Source organism: Montipora capricornis, chromosome 10 (genome assembly GCF_036669925.1).
Source record: "Montipora capricornis isolate CH-2021 chromosome 10, ASM3666992v2, whole genome shotgun sequence".
NCBI classification, from domain to species: domain Eukaryota; kingdom Metazoa; phylum Cnidaria; class Anthozoa; order Scleractinia; family Acroporidae; genus Montipora; species Montipora capricornis.
The window spans coordinates 36917262-36934761 of record NC_090892.1 but is presented as its reverse complement, the minus strand read 5'-3'; the positions used below and the strand labels follow the sequence as shown (position 1 = coordinate 36934761).

The following is a 17500-nucleotide window of genomic DNA, read 5'->3' as shown; positions in this document are numbered from 1 at the left end:
GTATCTTGCCTATCATCAGTTCGTAAGATTTTGTCTTCTTCGTCCGGGCTTAAATCAAGCGAATCCTGATCCTCAGTATTTATTCGCGTTTCTGTAGCTGACATGGTTCCACTTATGGGAAAAAGGTGCCAAAAGACTTCAGAAAATTCGTGGACGTTGTACCACTCGCAATAATCTGACTTGATCGCTCGGACACCAAACTCGCACTGAGCTCGGATATCGCATTTTTGCTATCTCACGTCACCTCCGATTGTATGCCATTTCGAGGTAGAATTCGATCTTCATTCCTGAACAAAGGAAGAGCCGATTAAACCACCTATTAAAAATACGCATCCACTTTAAATAACGCATCGGTAAAAATAACAAACGGTTTTAGTGCCCAAGGAAAGAATTTGTATGCTAAGTATGAGCTATTACTGGTATTCTGCTTTGTCGTTGTGGTTCTCTTTCGCTCAGTCCTTTCGTTTCTGTTCTAGACATTGGTCCTCGAGGCACCATATAACCTTATCAGAGCTCCTAAAGATATGCCAAAGTTGCAATACAGAGAAAAAAGCAGCTCTAAGCAAATTAAAAATAAACACTCAGCTTTAACTTTACATCCCGCTTATGCTTAACTTGAATAACTGCGTAGCCACCAGTGTGTCTGACATATCATGATATGTCAAAGTGGACTGAAACCAGCAAAAAATGTAGAAAGAAAACATCTTCCAAACCGTTTTCCACCTGAACACGAAAAGCGTTGACTGTGTAAGAACTTTCTTTGATATATAGTATGGCCGTGTAGCCGAGTCGAGCCACAGAAAGCGCGCGAAAAATGAAGCCTCGCTTATGTTCAGGTGAGTTAACCTGGGTTGAGCCTGCAATCCAATCGAAAACCAGTGCCTGATCAGCAGTCAACTTCAAAGAAACACCTGACCTCGGTGAGCTCTAAGGTTGAACTCGCGATATGGTCAAGTGATACTGGTCAGCAGATACCTTGTTTTGACAGGTGTCAATTAATCAAAAGATGGATGTCCAATATCAAAGATGTATGCTATAAACTAGCATGATACCGGTCACATTGGGATACATGGATGGGTGGACGTACGGACGGACGTACATACGTATACATAAGTACGTCAATCTCGTACCCAGAGTCCTCGGGCTTTTTGTCCAACGGGTGAGCGCCCCGAGAGACTCTGGGATAATCGACTCCATTTTCCCAGAAAACGTGGGTTCCGGTCTTATTGCGCATGCTTGAGTTTAAACGGAAACAGAAAAGAGAAAACCGTAAACAGTTCAAATGGCGGGTTGAAAGTGTTTGAGAAACAAAAAATTTAGCCTTACACACCTTCAAAGAAACTGGAGAAATGATCATTGGTTTGCTGTAAGAGCAAGTGAAAAGATGAAACCTCTGACGCTTTCGCTAAGTGTATTTTTAGTGTTTCAGCGTGCATTCCATCGTTCAGAATCCCATCGTGCAAGCAACACGATCGACAAATTTTTGTGGAAACGACACAAATGCCCTCTTCTGCTATAATTTGATGTTTCCGTAATTCTGAATGGCTACGACAAGACCTCATTCCACGGATTTTTCCTCAAAGAGACTGATATAATGTTTTTTCACGGTACTTTTGTAACAGCAACAGTAATCACTTTTTAGTAGCGTGGAAAAATTCCCGTGCGGTATAAGACATAATTCAAACCTCGTTGTTTAATTATTTTTGTGATTTATACATTTCTGAGGTAGAAAAAACAAACAGTACTGAAACTACAGTAGTTTTAGATTTTGAATCTCCCTCCAAATTCTGGGGCTTCCGAATTACTTACCGACTTCCTGTCGGACTGCCATTGTTACGCAAGCGGCCAATCAAAAGTATAGTTCAAGTCCATTATCCCAGAGTCTCTGCGGGCGCTCACCCGCTGACCAAGAAGCCCGAGGACTCTGGGTACGAGATTGTACGTATGTATGTACGGACGGTTGATGACGTCATGGCTATAAAACTAAGATTTCTCGCATCGATGAGTTACCATATTTTCTTAACAATGGTGCTCCGCACGGGCGCGGAGCTCCGCTATCAATATATAAGTCATTGGCATTCTTCACAAGGTTCAAATTAGGATTAGGCGTGTATGGCCCGTTTGGATGCTTGTTTAGATACAAACCAGAAAAAAAGAAACAAGAACATTAACATCTCTTGTTTATGAATGTACATTCATAACAACCATTGTTATGAAATTAATGTAGACGTCAAAAAGTTTGAGCAGGTAGTATGGAAGAATGATCAAAACATTAATAATGATCGAAACATTGATACAGAAATGACTTCAATATCGGTGTCCAATAAGTATAACGTCAGATCACAAACGACAGATAAGGATACGCCCATATTCTTAAAACAATAAATGAAATATACAATCGATATGATAAAACACAACGACAACAAGGTCGAAATGGTGACATTTGTGTATAACGATTATCTCGATAAAATGTTATTTGGAATCATAAGCCAATTAAACTATACGCCAGAAATTAAACTGTTGAATGGTAAAATCACATCTCTTATGCTCAAGTATAACAATACGATTTTCAATATAATGTTATCTGATACGAAACAAAACGATTCCGATGTATCGATTTGTAAAAAAGACTGAGTTATAACATAATGTTGACGACAACTTCTATAACGGTCTAATCTGTAACGAGCATAATGTCATATTATAATAAAGTAACTAACTACGTTGAATCTATTTTGCCAATTGGTCCCAAGTCCGGGTACTTTACTGAACACGTCTCAATCCTGCTTCTTGGTGTTGACTCCAGGAAGGAATTCTCTATTTTCGAATTCCGCATAATACACTTTTTTTGCCCCCCAAATGTTGCATAAACTATTGTTTTCAAATGCTCTTGGGGACACTGCATATTCCCAAGAGCATTTGAAAACAATAGTTTATGCAAAATTTGGGGGGCAAACAAAGTGTATTATGGGGAATTCGAAAATAAAGAATATACATCTGATTTCATTTACATAAAGTATTTTCCAGTGTTCAATCATTTTGTTATTGAGCAGAAGTAGATAATCATAAATTGGATGATTACAACTAATATATCATCAGGGTGGATAATAATGCAATTCCAATACTATTCTCAGGTGTTTACACCAGATGCTACAGATATAAATTAAATAGAATCAATGAAAAATTCCAGGTGCTATATTATAAAAAACCATCCAACCTGGTTATGTCAAATAGTAAAGATCTTGTCAGAAGCATATATGAGTCTGACTTGACAGTCGTATATAAATAAAAATCTTGGTCTCATAGAAAAAAAGAAGAAGAAAAAGTATATATCCAAAGCGATCAAGTATTATAACGAGGCCCTCTATTACCAAACCAGATAAAACAAGGGACAAATATATTCTATCAACGAGGAAGAAATAGTCGAAACCGAAGCGAATAACGACTATGTAGATCCTTTAGATTACGGAACAAAAGCCGATATGATACCATCAGAGGGTTTTAACCATAAGACTATAATAAAAGATACATTACATATCCTATCAGTGTCTCAAGAACAATATACACTTAATGTATGGTCCCGAGGGAAACAGTTAGTTTTGTTTTCCCGAGAGTCCTGATGTTTCCCGAGACGAAGTCGAGGGAAACGTCAGGACACGAGGGAAAACAAAACTAACTAGGTTCCCGAGGGACCAGACATTAAGTGCTTTGTTCTATATTTAGACTTTTCCTGCAACAATCGCAGCAAAACATCCGGAGCGGGCAACAAGTGCGGATTTGTATCCCGGTCGGGATACATTTGAATTTGATCAGGGCCAAGTGACAAAGAATCAACCAATCACAGTGTTCGTTTTGTTGAGCGAAAGTCTAGGTATATAATAAGAGTTGAGAAATAGTTTCCTTTCCATCAAAGAACTCATTTATGAGATACGTGATCTGAAAAATTATGATACATATGAAAAGCTTACGCAAAAATAACAGTATGTGGGATAAAGACAGATTCATTGATGATAGACGACAGTATTTCAAAAGTATTTTTGTTCGGGGAAGTCTTCCTGGGACTGGAAAGACATCGGCTTGTAAAAATAATAAAAACAGCCTATTCGTATCTCCGTATAACAAATTATGTCAAGAAATCAGAAAAGATGGTTGCAATGCAATCACTTTGAACCGACTATTGGGCCAAGGCATTGATGATCATATGAAGATGAAAAAATACGCTACGAGTGCTAATAACTGTATCGTATTCGATGCAATATTACTGTATAGCCCAAAACAACTACACTTATTAAATCATACATGGAACAAAATTCAGATAAACAATTTCACTGTACAGGTGATATTGATCAAAGAAAACCATTTAACTTTGGTTGCAACAATATTGAAAATCAAAACAAATATCACTTATTCTCTCTCAAACAAATGTTTCCCGATCAAATCACATTAAAACAAACAAACGATTAAAAAGCTATACAGATAAAAAGAGACTGAAAAAGTTAAAAAAGGATATATTTGACCTCAGTCAAAAACCTATCAATACGTTCAAAACACACGGTATTAAAATTATAAACAGTATGAAACAAGTAGACACAACAAACAACATCTGTCTATTTAACTTTCGATGTGATCAGGTCAACAACCATATTTCAAAGAACGTTGTTAAGATAGATGGATTCTACGAGGGGATGGACATTGTATGTAAGTTGCATTATAAAACGACAACGATAAGACTGTATGTTAACTACCGCTATATGATCAAAACAATCAAGGACAAAGAGGTCAATGTAGACAACATCGATATGGCTATTACATATGAAATATTAAACAAGCATTTCAAACTGCCATACGCGGATATAGTGTTCAAGGGTTAAGCATCAATGATAAAATAACTGTCTTCGATTGTAACACACCATAAGTTGATAGATATTTTATTTGGACCGCAATAACAAGAGCAACCGATCTCAACAAGGTACAAATATTTGAACACTCGGAGAAAGAAGTCATGTCCCTAAAAAGATCATGGGTAAGACTACATTTTAATAAAAAAGTACAGGGATATAAACAACAAGATAAAGAGGCAGGTAGACATTACAATAATAAAGACCACCTTGACCCCGAATGGTTCAAAATACAGCACAGAAACCATAAAGGCTGTCCATTTTGTAATAAGTTATTCGAACTTTCTATTTTAGAAGACAATAAAGTGACTAGCAATATTACAGCTGATAGGATCGACAATAAACAACCACACACGATTTCAAACTGTCAATTAAGGTGTACCAGAAACCCATAAGGGTTGAAAAGTGTTATGAACCCCTTGTGTGCTGGGAAACAAGCTTCTGAATATTCAATCTGCTAAGTACCATATTTGGAACAACAAGAGAGAAACATTCAACCAATCAATTTGCAAGAACACCGTGACGCAATACCGCCAATGTTCTCTCGCGAAATTAACTGGAGCGAGGGGTTTCCAAATATGGTACTTAGCACTGAATATTCGGAAGCTGTGAACGCGCGTTACACGTTTCAACCCTTCTGGGTTTCTGGGTGTACGAAATGCAATGTTACTAAGAGATAAGTACGATGACGTCACTACACAGCTGTGTCGGCCTATATCTTACAAGTAACACATTCACAGTCTACTTCATGGTTCAACTAAATTGATGACTCATTGGGAAAGTTCCTGTGGTATGACATCATAGACTTCCTGTTTTTTTTTTTTTCCGCGAATGTAAATATTTAAACGAATTTCAACTTTGCTGACAAAATTTGCTAACAAAATTTACTCATAAACTTTATTGACAAAACCATCTTGTACATATTTATGAGATCATTTTCATGGGGAACCCTCCTTTGTTTAGTTTCCAATAATGACACGCTATGGTGATTCTTTACTATATGGAAATCAACAATCATGTGCTGGGGGCCTTCGCTTGTGTCCAGCATTGGATAACAGCATTTGACTCGGATTTTGTAAGCTGATCAGTGAACTACTTTTTGAAACGCATCATTAATATTTAAAACAAATGAATTCCATAAAGTTTTCCAAACGTTATATGGAAATCAAAAAATCTCTGCTTCGCTTGGGATCCAAAATATAATATGGTTAGTGATAAAAAGGTCAGAATTCATTCGGGTGCGATCCAGGGCGTGTTACAAGCGAGAATACCGTATTGTAGGCCACCGAAAAGGTAAGACCAAGTCTCCACTATCTCAGACTCGTTCTTCAAAGATCGCCGGCAAAAGTTAAACAAACGTGGAACGATCTTTGAAACTCAACTTTCATTGCGTTTGTTAACAGAATGTGTTTTTTCATCAAAATAAAGCCATCGTTAGCTTTATTATAGAGCTTAATTTGCCACCTGGAGAAAGAGTGTATTTTCGAAACGACTTTGAACGAGCCATTATCATAACTAGAAACGACAGTGATTAAACTACAATTTTTTTTGCACTAATCCCTTCAATGACGAGTATTGCAATAGACCATATTCGTATTCTCAGTATTAGACTGGAATTAGCTTACAATGGAGGCTAATGCGGGGGAATCTTTTCAAATGCAAATACATTTTAATATATTCCCCTGCATTAGCCTCCATTGCTAGCTAGTTCCAGCCCAATACTAAAAAATTCGAATACGGTCTATTAGTATGGTATTGCAAATATTGAATTAATAATCATAGTTAGGAGTGCAGGGATACTGCAAGTGGTGCCGCCATAGTTGGCGTATAAATCGACCCCAGAAAAAAGAAACAATCTCAGTTCGAACCTGAGAAAATATCTCTAGCTCTTTAATTAATGGCCGAATTTAAAGCAGAGACGAATAACTCGTCTAAGACAAAGGAAACGTATCCAGTTCGTCTAGATATAAATCCAGTGATTAGACGAATTATGGACCAAAATTCGTCTTCAACCGATTCTTCTGCTAGCACGTCTTACAGACGCTTACCGATTTAAATTTCCCACGAACTTCCTCCTGTTGGTCATCCAGCATTTGTACATTTCGACATTATTTTTTGTGCCTCTGGAGGCTGTTTAAAACCCATTTACAACTGGTGTGGTTCCGAAAGCAAAAACAAAAGATAACAGTGTACTAGTAGCTTGTGCCCTTACCTGAAATCACGGTAATAAAGAAAACGGCAGAAAGAGACAGAACCAAGCTCATCGCTGACAAGAACTGACTGAAAGGCGATTTTACGCATAGGAAACTTGAGCTGAACTCTACCAGGTTATGTTAACTCCTTCTACCGTTTGAGCCACTTAAGGTTTACCAAGGGAAAAGGAAAATCGACCGCCAGCACAGTCGTTAAGTATGACAATGTTGTCCAAAATTCAGTGAAAACCGATACTTGACTGTTGACCTTGAGGCCGTGGGAATCTAAACAAAGAATGCTTTGTATACAGACTCGATACAGACTGAGAAAAAGAGACCGATGCATCCGCTGTAACGGATGCATATCTGTGAAATTCCTAGCCCACGGACGCAGACGTATTTCCTGCGTTGTCACAGAATTTTAAAGAATTTTTAAGACTGAACTAATGAGCAGCACGTCTGCGAACTCAAAGAGTTGTAAAACAATTTATTTTATCCTACGTGTTTCGTGTGACCAACGCACACTTCGTCAGGGATGTTTTACAATACAACACAAGGGACATGTATATCTACCTACATAAGAGAGTAAAAAATATTTTGAATGAGCCATTATCATAACTAGAAACGACAGTGATTAAACTACAATTTTTTTTTGCACTAATCCCTTCAATGACGAGTACTGCAATAGACCATATTCGTATTCTCAGTATTGGACTGGGACTAGCTTGCAATGGAGGCTAATGCGGGGGAATCTTTTCAAATGCAAATACATTTTAATATATTCCCCCACATTAGCCTCCATTGCGAGCTAGTTCCAGTCCAATACTGAGAATACGAATACGGTCTATTAGTATTGTATTGCAAATATTAAATTAATAATCATAGTTAGGCGTGCGGGGATACTGCAAGTGGTGCCGCCATAGTTGGCGTATAAACCGACCCTGGAAGAAAGAAACAATCTCAGTTCGAACCTGAGAAAATATCTCTAGCTCTTTAATTAATGGCCGAATTTAAAGCAGAGACGAATAACTCGTCTAAGACAAAGGAAACGTATCCAGTTCGTCTAGATATAAATCCAGTGATTAGACGAATTATGGACCAAAATTCGTCTTCAACCGATTCTTCTGCTAGCACGTCTTACAGACGCTTACCGATTTAAATTTCCCACGAACTTCCTCCTGTTGGTCATCCAGCATTTGTACATTTCGACATTATTTTTTGTGCCTCTGGAGGCTGTTTAAAACCCATTTACAACTGGTGTGGTTCCGAAAGCAAAAACAAAAGATAACAGTGTACTAGTAGCTTGTGCCCTTACCTGAAATCACGGTAATAAAGAAAACGGCAGAAAGAGACAGAACCAAGCTCATCGCTGACAAGAACTGACTGAAAGGCGATTTTACGCATAGGAAACTTGAGCTGAACTCTACCAGGTTATGTTAACTCCTTCTACCGTTTGAGCCACTTAAGGTTTACCAAGGGAAAAGGAAAATCGACCGCCAGCACAGTCGTTAAGTATGACAATGTTGTCCAAAATTCAGTGAAAACCGATACTTGACTGTTGACCTTGAGGCCGTGGGAATCTAAACAAAGAATGCTTTGTATACAGACTCGATACAGACTGAGAAAAAGAGACCGATGCATCCGCTGTAACGGATGCATATCTGTGAAATTCCTAGCCCACGGACGCAGACGTACTTCCGGTGTTGTCACAGAATTTTAAAGAATTTTTAAGACTGAACTAGTGAGCAGCACGTCTGCGAACTCAAAGAGTGGAAAACAATTTATTTTATCCTACGTGTTTCGTGTGACTAAAGCACACTTCGTCAGGGATGTTTTACAATACAACACAAGGGACATGTATATCTACCTACATAAGAGAGTAAAAAATATTTTTACATTACGTAAAACCGCACCTACAAGAGCGGATTTGCATGTTTGAAACAGAGGAAGAGGCGTGGAAGGAGTGACATATTTTGTGCCTTACATAATTTTGGGGCCCACAGGTTTAGCTAAAACTGTGTGCCCCTGCCAAAGAATTGTTTTGCTTATTTACATAGATTAGCTAAAGTTACAGTAGATTTGTAACAAACAGTGCCATCCAAATCCTGTAATATCTGTCTAATAACACGCTTGATGCGTGCGTGGCTACAGTTTAAAGTGGTTTTAAAGACAGTAGTATTGTTACCGCCAGACCTACTGTTTGGTTCTATCACTGTAGCGTATTGCACGAAACAGTGGAAGCAAAAATCTGAAGGGTAGACGTTTCCAAAATTTCTCCCTAGTCTGACTGCCTAGTCTCAGCAAAGGACGTAAAGGAAGAACTATTTTTAGCATACCCCATTAATTCCCCCTTAATAAAGGCTCTCTTATTGCTAGAAGGATGGAACGACTCGAAAGGGATATACAGATATTTGTTAAGAGGCTTTTGAAAAGTAGAAAAATTCAGTAAATTGGATGAAATGTCTCTATAGAGAAACAAATCCAGAAAGGAAATGCTACTAGTGCTAATACAGCAGGTAAGTTTGATACGATCTGTTTTGCTATTAAAAGAGTCTAGAAATTCTAGAAGAGTATCTTTAGGGCCATCCCAGATAGCCAAAATGTCATCAATGAATCGTTTGTAGAGAAAAAGATAACTAGAATATCTATCTACGTTAACTTTCTCATGAAGATACATGAATGCATTAGCTACCGTGACAGCAAATGGGCTTCCCATGGCGATACCATATTCTTGATGGAAGATATCCAGGCTAAATTCCGAGGATAAATAATTATTCTCTAAGACAAGTCTAGCGAGCTGCACCAATAGTGGAGTTTCGGGTGCCTGCCTCTCTCGAAGGAGTAAATCGAGGGCTACCAATGCTTTCTTAATATCCACATTAGGATAAAGGGAAACAACTTCCGCAGTGACTAGAAAGCAATTGGATTTAGGCAATACCGTGTTCTCCAATAACCGAATCAGCTCGCAAGAATCCCTAAGGACGGTAGGCATATGTATTTTAGGCTTGACAAGCTCATCAACAAACTGAATGCTAATAGGCCTAGTTATATATGAGTGAGAAGCGGCTATAGGTCTTCCCACTATAGGCGTCTTATGTATAGAATTTAGCTGGGGTAACAAAATGATCGTATTTACCGGGAAGAATCTAGTGCATTAGGAACAATAAACTGACAGAATGTTGACATAAGCTGTTCACGACGCTTAATTACATTTTCATGGTGAGCATACCAGTCCTCGAGAGTGACCTTGGCATATATGAAGTTTCATCGTGTAAATGTCTGAGTGTCTCGTTTAACCCGCAGTCCGTGGACATAAGTGCTAGGCCTAAGTTCTTGTCAGTTGGTAAAACTCTGACAGTGCGGTTGCTTTTGAGCTCTCGGAGCTGTGCTCTTGTCTTGTCCTTCCAATGTGGCTTGCATTCAGAGATGCTTCTCCTTAGTTCCTTGCGTAATTCAAATAGTTTCTCTTCAAGGTCAGGGTTTTGTCTCTGGAAGGGTGGGGGGGGGGGGGGGTGGGTACTTCCTTATGAGAGGCTAATGGGGATGTGCCGCTGGATGCGGTCGCATGTTCATGACTGGATTGACTATAATGAGGTTAGAGGTTTTAGTAGAGTTACTAGAATGGGGTCGCTCATTTTCGGGATTTTTTGCATAAGAAAATTCTGGTAAGCAGGGATTTAAAAATAGGAAGATCCGCAGTTAAAAAATGGTTTATGCTGTTGTTTTAATATTTAACAGTCGGCTTGGTACGGTACGTTTGTAAATATTTACGGCTAGCGAATGTACCCAACATTTTGCGAGCGTTTGCACACCATGTTGTGTGTTGTTGCGTGTTGTTGCGACTTGTTGGAAGTTGTTGGATAAAGTTTGAAACTGGTCAAACTTCAGAGCCAACAAGTGCCAACATTTCTATTATTTCGCGGTCATCGAATCGGGGTCCAACAATGTTGCGTTCGTTTGCACAGCACATCCGACAATGTTGCGCCGGCGCACGCGCACTACATGCCATGTATCCACACAAATACATGCGAACGAGAAATCAACATGGCGTCGGAGATGGAAAACGTCCCAGAGTCCTTTGTATTCTCATCTAAAAACCCAACATGTTGTGACTTGTTGCGAGCGTTTGCACATATCGGCTAACATCGCGAAACAAGAGACAACATTATTGGGCCCAACAATGTTGCGTGTTGTTGCGAGCGTTTGCACGGGCCTTAAGGGTAGCCTTTGTATGGAAGCGGCTGGTTTCAAGGGTTTTCCATTACAAGTCGTCGGCGCGGCTTTTGTTGTTGCCGTTTAGAACAACTATGTCTTCCAGAGTTGTCGGAGAAGAAGACCTTCCTTTGCGGTTCGCCAGGAGCAGGTTGAAAATCGTTTGTGCGATGAAGTTCCTGCCTGATTATTTCGCGAATAGACAGCTCGGATGAGATGGATGTCTCGTTCGAGTCCATACTTTCTCGCAGTTTACTCTCCTTAAGAGAAATTTCCGCTTGTAATGCTTTCGAAGCCCGAGCAACTGCGTTGTCTGAGGAGAGGTTTTCTGCAAATAACATTGCGTGTTCTGAAGTGATGTCTTAATTTTGAACTTGGTGGGCTCTCCACTGGGCAATGGTACCATCGATGTCTGCTTCTCTCTCTCTCTCTCTCTCTGAGCGCGTCCTGGTTAGCCTCCACATCACGGTGGAGGCTGTCAATAGCAGGGTCTAACAGCTTGAGTTCTGCCTCACGAATTATATCGTCAAATTTTGCTTGCAGAATTTCGTTATTGCCTTTGGCTTTAACGCTTCGCATTCGAAGGCCTTTGGGCATCGTGCCTGAGTCGTATGGTGCTCCAGTGCCTTGATTCTTGCCAGGAGGGCTGCATGAGACTTTTTGCTTTCTTGAAATCCACCGACGTTCTTTCTAAGAATAGATTCGATTGTAGAATCAAGTTTGGAGTGGCTACAGGAAGGTAGCGGAGCTAGCTCGTCGTTGTTCGGTCGTCGACGCTTGAGTCCAGCGCTGCTATTTTCTATGTTGTTCGCCATGTGGCTTCTTCTCGTGTGAATACAGAACTTTTAAGATTGAACTAGTAAGCAGCACGTCTGCGAACTCAAAGAGTTGTAAAACGATTTATTTTGTCCTACGCGTTTCGTGTGACTAACGTACGCACAATTTGTCAGGGATGTTTTACAATACAACACAAGGGACCTGTGTATATACCTACATAAGAGAGTAAAAAATACTTTTATATTACGTAAACCCGTACCTACAAGAGCGGATTTGCATGTAGGAAACAGGCGGAGAGGTCTGCAAGGAGTAACATATTATGAAAATGGTATAAACTGTGGGCCTCAAACTTTGCAGCTGCTAGGTACTTGTTGTACAAAAAATAAATAAAATGTATCTATTAATTCATACAACTAAATTTGCCAATGGAAACACTCAGCACAACAATCATCAGAATTTACTTTTACTAAAGATTGTCGAGAAATGTCAGAGATTTGTTTGGAACACTGGATGAAAATCAACCACTTCGTTTGTTTGCCTTGATTTGTGATCAAACTGAATTAGAGTTAAGCTTATTCACAAACGCTAAAAACAACACACCTTTTCTGTAGGACAGCTTGAACTGTTAAATTTCAAATAAAGTACACACAGTTGACAATTTAAAATGGTATACAAAGCAAAATTTAAAATGTAATTCTTAAAAAATCAAATATATGAATTTGTGAATGGTTTTGCATGATTTTTTTTTGTTTGATTTGGTGAGTCGTGTGCACAATATTCAGTGGTCTGGGTCTTTATAATTTGGGATTGCGAATTTGTAGGATTGTTAATTGATGTTTTCTTTGTAAGCAGAGTTTGGTAATGTACACCGGCTTGCTGCATGGCCGCCGATAAAAACAAATCATAAAATTAATATGTATTGTTAATACATTTTCATTCAAGGTGAACAGTGGTGTAAAGTAATGGTAGAATTAAACTTAGGGTTACACTTCATTAAAGTTACCATAAGCCCGGAAGCAAAGCCACAAGAATAAAAATTGTAAGTACGAATTGAGAGAGAAAAAGCTGAAGTTTCGTATTTTTGACATTCCTATGTTTTCCCAATTCAAACCAACAATTCTGAGCCTTATGTCAAACGTGAAATAGTCTTAAGTTGCACGGTTGTGCATTTACAAAATAATGAAGAGGAATAAAAGTTGCAGACTGGCCCAAATTTTCCTGGCATTAGAGTATAGGTCGTTTTCTCAGTCACGTCTTCAAATTTTATTATCAAAACCGTGAGGACTTCTAGATTTTTATTTATGCGAGGTTAAAGATGACCTAGAAATAAATCTTTTTACAAGTTACCAGTTCTGTAAAGTTTTGGTTTTGAAAATACAGCATTTTGCTTATCACTTGCATGACACCAGATACTGAAATCTATTTTGATTGAAAAAATGTTTTTCGTTATGATTCTCAGCAGCTGAAACGTTTTAAGTATATTAGGGGATGTGTTTATACTCATTTGTACTGTGTCGCGAGTAAAATTAAGCACTACTTTCGCGCCTAAAGATCGATGCGTCCAAGGCTACTGACCCTAAGGCGGGCTGGAAATTAATAAATTCACTTACTGGAAAAGGTAATAAATCTTCCCCTGTCAATGATATTCTTGTTAACGATAAAATTGTTTCTGACGATAACGATATTTCCGAATCATTTAATGATTGCCTTGTAAACATAGGACCAACTTTGGCCGCTGAATCAACGAAAAGGTCCTCCAATAACGTTAACACATATCTCAGCAACATTCAGAATAGTTTTCCAGCCTTTCGATCCTCTAATATACCAGTGGAAAATGACCGTCGTGATATGGGAAATTATAGACTCATTTCAATCCTACCAATAATAAGTAAAGTTTTCGAGAAAGAAGTTTTTCAACAGCTTTATCACTATCTGAAAGTCAATTCTGTTCCCTCTAAATTCCCGTCTGGTTACCGCCCTCTTCACTCGACTGTCTCGGCGTTGATTCAAATTTGCGATGATTGGTCTGATAATATGGATAAGGGAAATTTGACAGGTGTCGTTTTTCTTAATATTCGTAAGGCATTCGGCCCTGTTGATCATTCAATTTTACTAGAGAAAGTTAAGTTTTATGGAGTCGCTGATAGAGAATTGATGTGGTTCAAGTCTTATCTTACTGCCCGACAACAACAATGTTTAATAAATCGATACTTATATTCTCAAAGTAATTTACTCTGTGAAGTTCCCCAAGGCTCTATTCGTGGCCCTCTCCTTTTCCTTAGCTACACAAATGATTTACCAAATTGTTTAAAATTCACTCCCTCCTGTTTATTTGCCGACGATACTCAAATCTTTACCTCTGGTTTTGATAATGGTGCACTTGCCAATAATATAAATTCTGATTTAAAAAATATAAGCGACTGGCTCACTGTTAATAAGCTCCAGTTCCACACTGAAACTAAGTTAATGGTTGTTGAGTCAACATATAATTTGAATACTAAATCTGGAGATTTATCTAATGTAATCTCCATTGATAATAATTTGGTTTCACGCGTACGCTCTAAAAAATGTTTGGGAATCCTACTAGATGAAAAGTTTACATTTGAAACTCATATTGAGTATATATGTAAAAAGGCATGTGCTGGCATGAGAGATTTGAGAAGAATTACGCCTTTGTCTCTCTCTGCACTCTCGTAACTTTATACAGATCACTCATTCAACCTTATTTTGATTACTGCTCACCCCTGTGGGATACATGTGGTAAGCAACTGAAAGATAAATTACAAAAAATTCAAAATCGTGCGGGAAGGGTTATTACAGAGGGTGGTAAAGGGTATTTTCGTGACTCGTGATGGGCCATTTTTTTTTCCCCGTGAAATGTGAAATGGTTTATTTTTCGTCGTGAATCATGATTTCCATAGTAGCCGTGAAGCGTGATTTTGCAAAATTATTTTCCGTGAAACGAGAAATAAATGTTTAATTCGTCGTGAACCGTGATTTTCAGCATGTCGTTGTTATTTTCGACGACCGTTATTACGTAATAAATGATGTTGCGTAACCATGACGCCTCCGCCCCTCCCCCCCCCCCCCCCCCATCCCGACAACGTGGTCTGGTTTTCGGTAACCTTTGGCCAGCTACTATTTTTTTATCCTCTGTTTCGTCTATTTCGACCATGATAGCAGAAGCGCATCAAGTCCATCAACGCGATGTCCGAGATGACCAAAATGTGACTGTGTTAATGAGTTTTTTCTTTTTTTTTTAACCGAAGGTAACAAAAAAATATTGATTCACAAGGAGAAATCCCGTTTTCCGTTTTCAGCCACAGCCCACAGAGATTTCGAAATCTTAAAGAAAGCTGAGTTAGATTTTTGTGGCGTGCAATCTTCATCTGAAGCCAAAGGTCTTGGAAGAAGCATTGACTGCTCGTTTATGAGAACCGTCCGTTCTGGAACTGTGGAAAGTTTTTGTATTCGTACCCAGAAACAATGGGAAAATGAAATGGCTCTTCTTCAGGAACGCAACAGTATTTTGCAAGGTATGTTAGTATTTTGAATTATTCGTCTCTGCATTATAGACTATTTCCGCTTACTGCTTGCTGTCGGTCATCCTAGTAATAATGGCTTCTGCATGCATTTACGAGCATATCGACAGAACAATGTAGATCAATGCAAGCTACTGCAGAAAAACCTTTGAGTGATTTTGAAGGTAAATATCTTTAAATCGAGATTTTCAATTAATTTAGTTGACCGGAGCCTGAGACATCGAGCGCGATGACATTCATGACAGGCGTCGGTCATTGCAGACGCTTTGACTCATTCAGCGATTTTGCGTGATCCAGCACTAATGTTTAGTCTCTTTATACTCTAAAATAATAAAACATAATTGCTGGGGGAGATTCTTAGCCTAATTAGTCTTTTCCCGCTTCTTTGATTCACAGTGGATGTTGTTCCCAGAGTGGTTACATTTGCAAAACACACCCCCGTCATCCAATTAGTCGTAAACAGTGAGCCTTGAACCCCCACATCCGAGGAAAGAAGGGTCAGAAAAAGAAAGATCGTGTCAGAAGATGACAAAGAGAAGAAAAGTGGATCACTGATAGAAGGTACCAATTACACTTATTCTATACTTTACTGTTCGTTGCCAGTAATGGAAGAGCATAGCACATGGCTTTATTTAATTTTCCATCATTCTGTTATCTTCTTGTTTAGGTCTTGCACATTTGGGAGGTACTGTTTTGGTGAAAGAAAATGAAGTGCGATGTGGAATTTGTAAACAAGCGAAGAAACTAGCAATGGACAGAAGTGCACATAAAATAGTAAAGTACTTCAAAGAAAGTAAATCAAGTCAGTAAACGCCGTCTGATGGAATGCAAATTTACATTAATTTATTTGCCCAGTTCGTTTTCAAAAACACTTTGTTACCATTATGAATGTTTGCATCCTGCATTTCTAACTATCTTAACTTAATGGTTAGAAAACTAAAATAACTATATACCCAAATATACCCAAAATGTAAGTTTGCAATTTTGACGGTAGGTAAATATTTTACCTACAATGAAGTAGGAAGAACAACCAGACTGCCTTGACCGGCCACTTGGCTGAAAAACAAATTCAGGGTGCCCACATCAACTTGAAGTCGCTTTTCAGTTGTGGGTATAAATGTTGTTGTTATCCAACAGCGTGTCTAACATTTTCCCCTTTTGGTGCTACTTTCGAGCATTATGACGCCTGTTCTAGAAAGGATTTAGCGGAAAGAAAAAAGAAGACCTTGCAGAGGAACATGTTTGCCTTTCTCCAGCACGATACCAGAGACAACCGGAATGTGGATTGCAGTGGGTCTATTGAAAAAGCTAAGGATGTGGTTGACTGCAACCCTGATAAAGACGAAAATGATATCAGTGATCCAGATCTAGAAATGAGATTAATTCCTTCTTTTGTATTGCATGTCTACTACTGAGACTGTGATCATTGTATTCAGAGTTAATTATCATACAGAATAAAAACTCTTAAAATTGAAAATTAATTGTCAATTATTGTTTTTCGAATTGACACAAGATCACAAAACAGAATTAAGACGAGACATGACGCATTTATTCCTATAATAATTGATTGCATGAGTTTCATCTACAGTTGCCAAATTTTGGACTTCGAATCATTGTCATGTTGACATTATTTTATCTTACGACCGCCATTGTAGCTTTCTGTAGCCAGAAGCAAATCAACCAACGAGCTTCTGGTTTCTTCGTAGTGACCGAAGACACTCAACCTTCGAAATTTATAGTGAGCCTTTGGATAATGACCCTAACGACGCTCATGTGACAGTGAATGAGAGTCTGGAGTTAGATGAAGACATGACTGTAATGGAAATCAATGACCACAAACGCCCGCAGTTATCAAGTGTTTCGGTCAATAGTTCTAATAGTG

General features: G+C 38.6%; 1 protein-coding gene and 1 long non-coding RNA gene across 3 annotated transcripts in view; one reads left to right on the top strand and one right to left on the bottom strand.

The window, feature by feature from the left end:
* Positions 1-7342, bottom strand: part of LOC138018716 (uncharacterized) — a 65588-nt gene extending 58246 nt beyond the window's left edge. The window contains exon 1 of the mRNA XM_068865401.1: positions 7108-7342. Coding sequence (XP_068721502.1) covers positions 7108-7159 — 52 coding nt within the window. The 5' untranslated portion in view covers positions 7160-7342. The remainder of the gene's footprint in view (positions 1-7107) is intronic.
* Positions 7343-9235: 1893 nt separating this feature from the next.
* On the top strand, positions 9236-16422 carry LOC138022017 (uncharacterized). Of its 2 annotated transcripts, XR_011126503.1 has the most exons (4): positions 9236-9603; positions 15397-15612; positions 16015-16179; positions 16286-16422. It is a non-coding gene; the product is annotated as an uncharacterized lncRNA (long non-coding RNA). The 2 variants fall into 2 exon arrangements; XR_011126502.1 differs by having other exon boundaries at positions 9237-9603; positions 16015-16390.
* The last annotated feature ends 1078 nt before the right edge of the window (positions 16423-17500 follow it).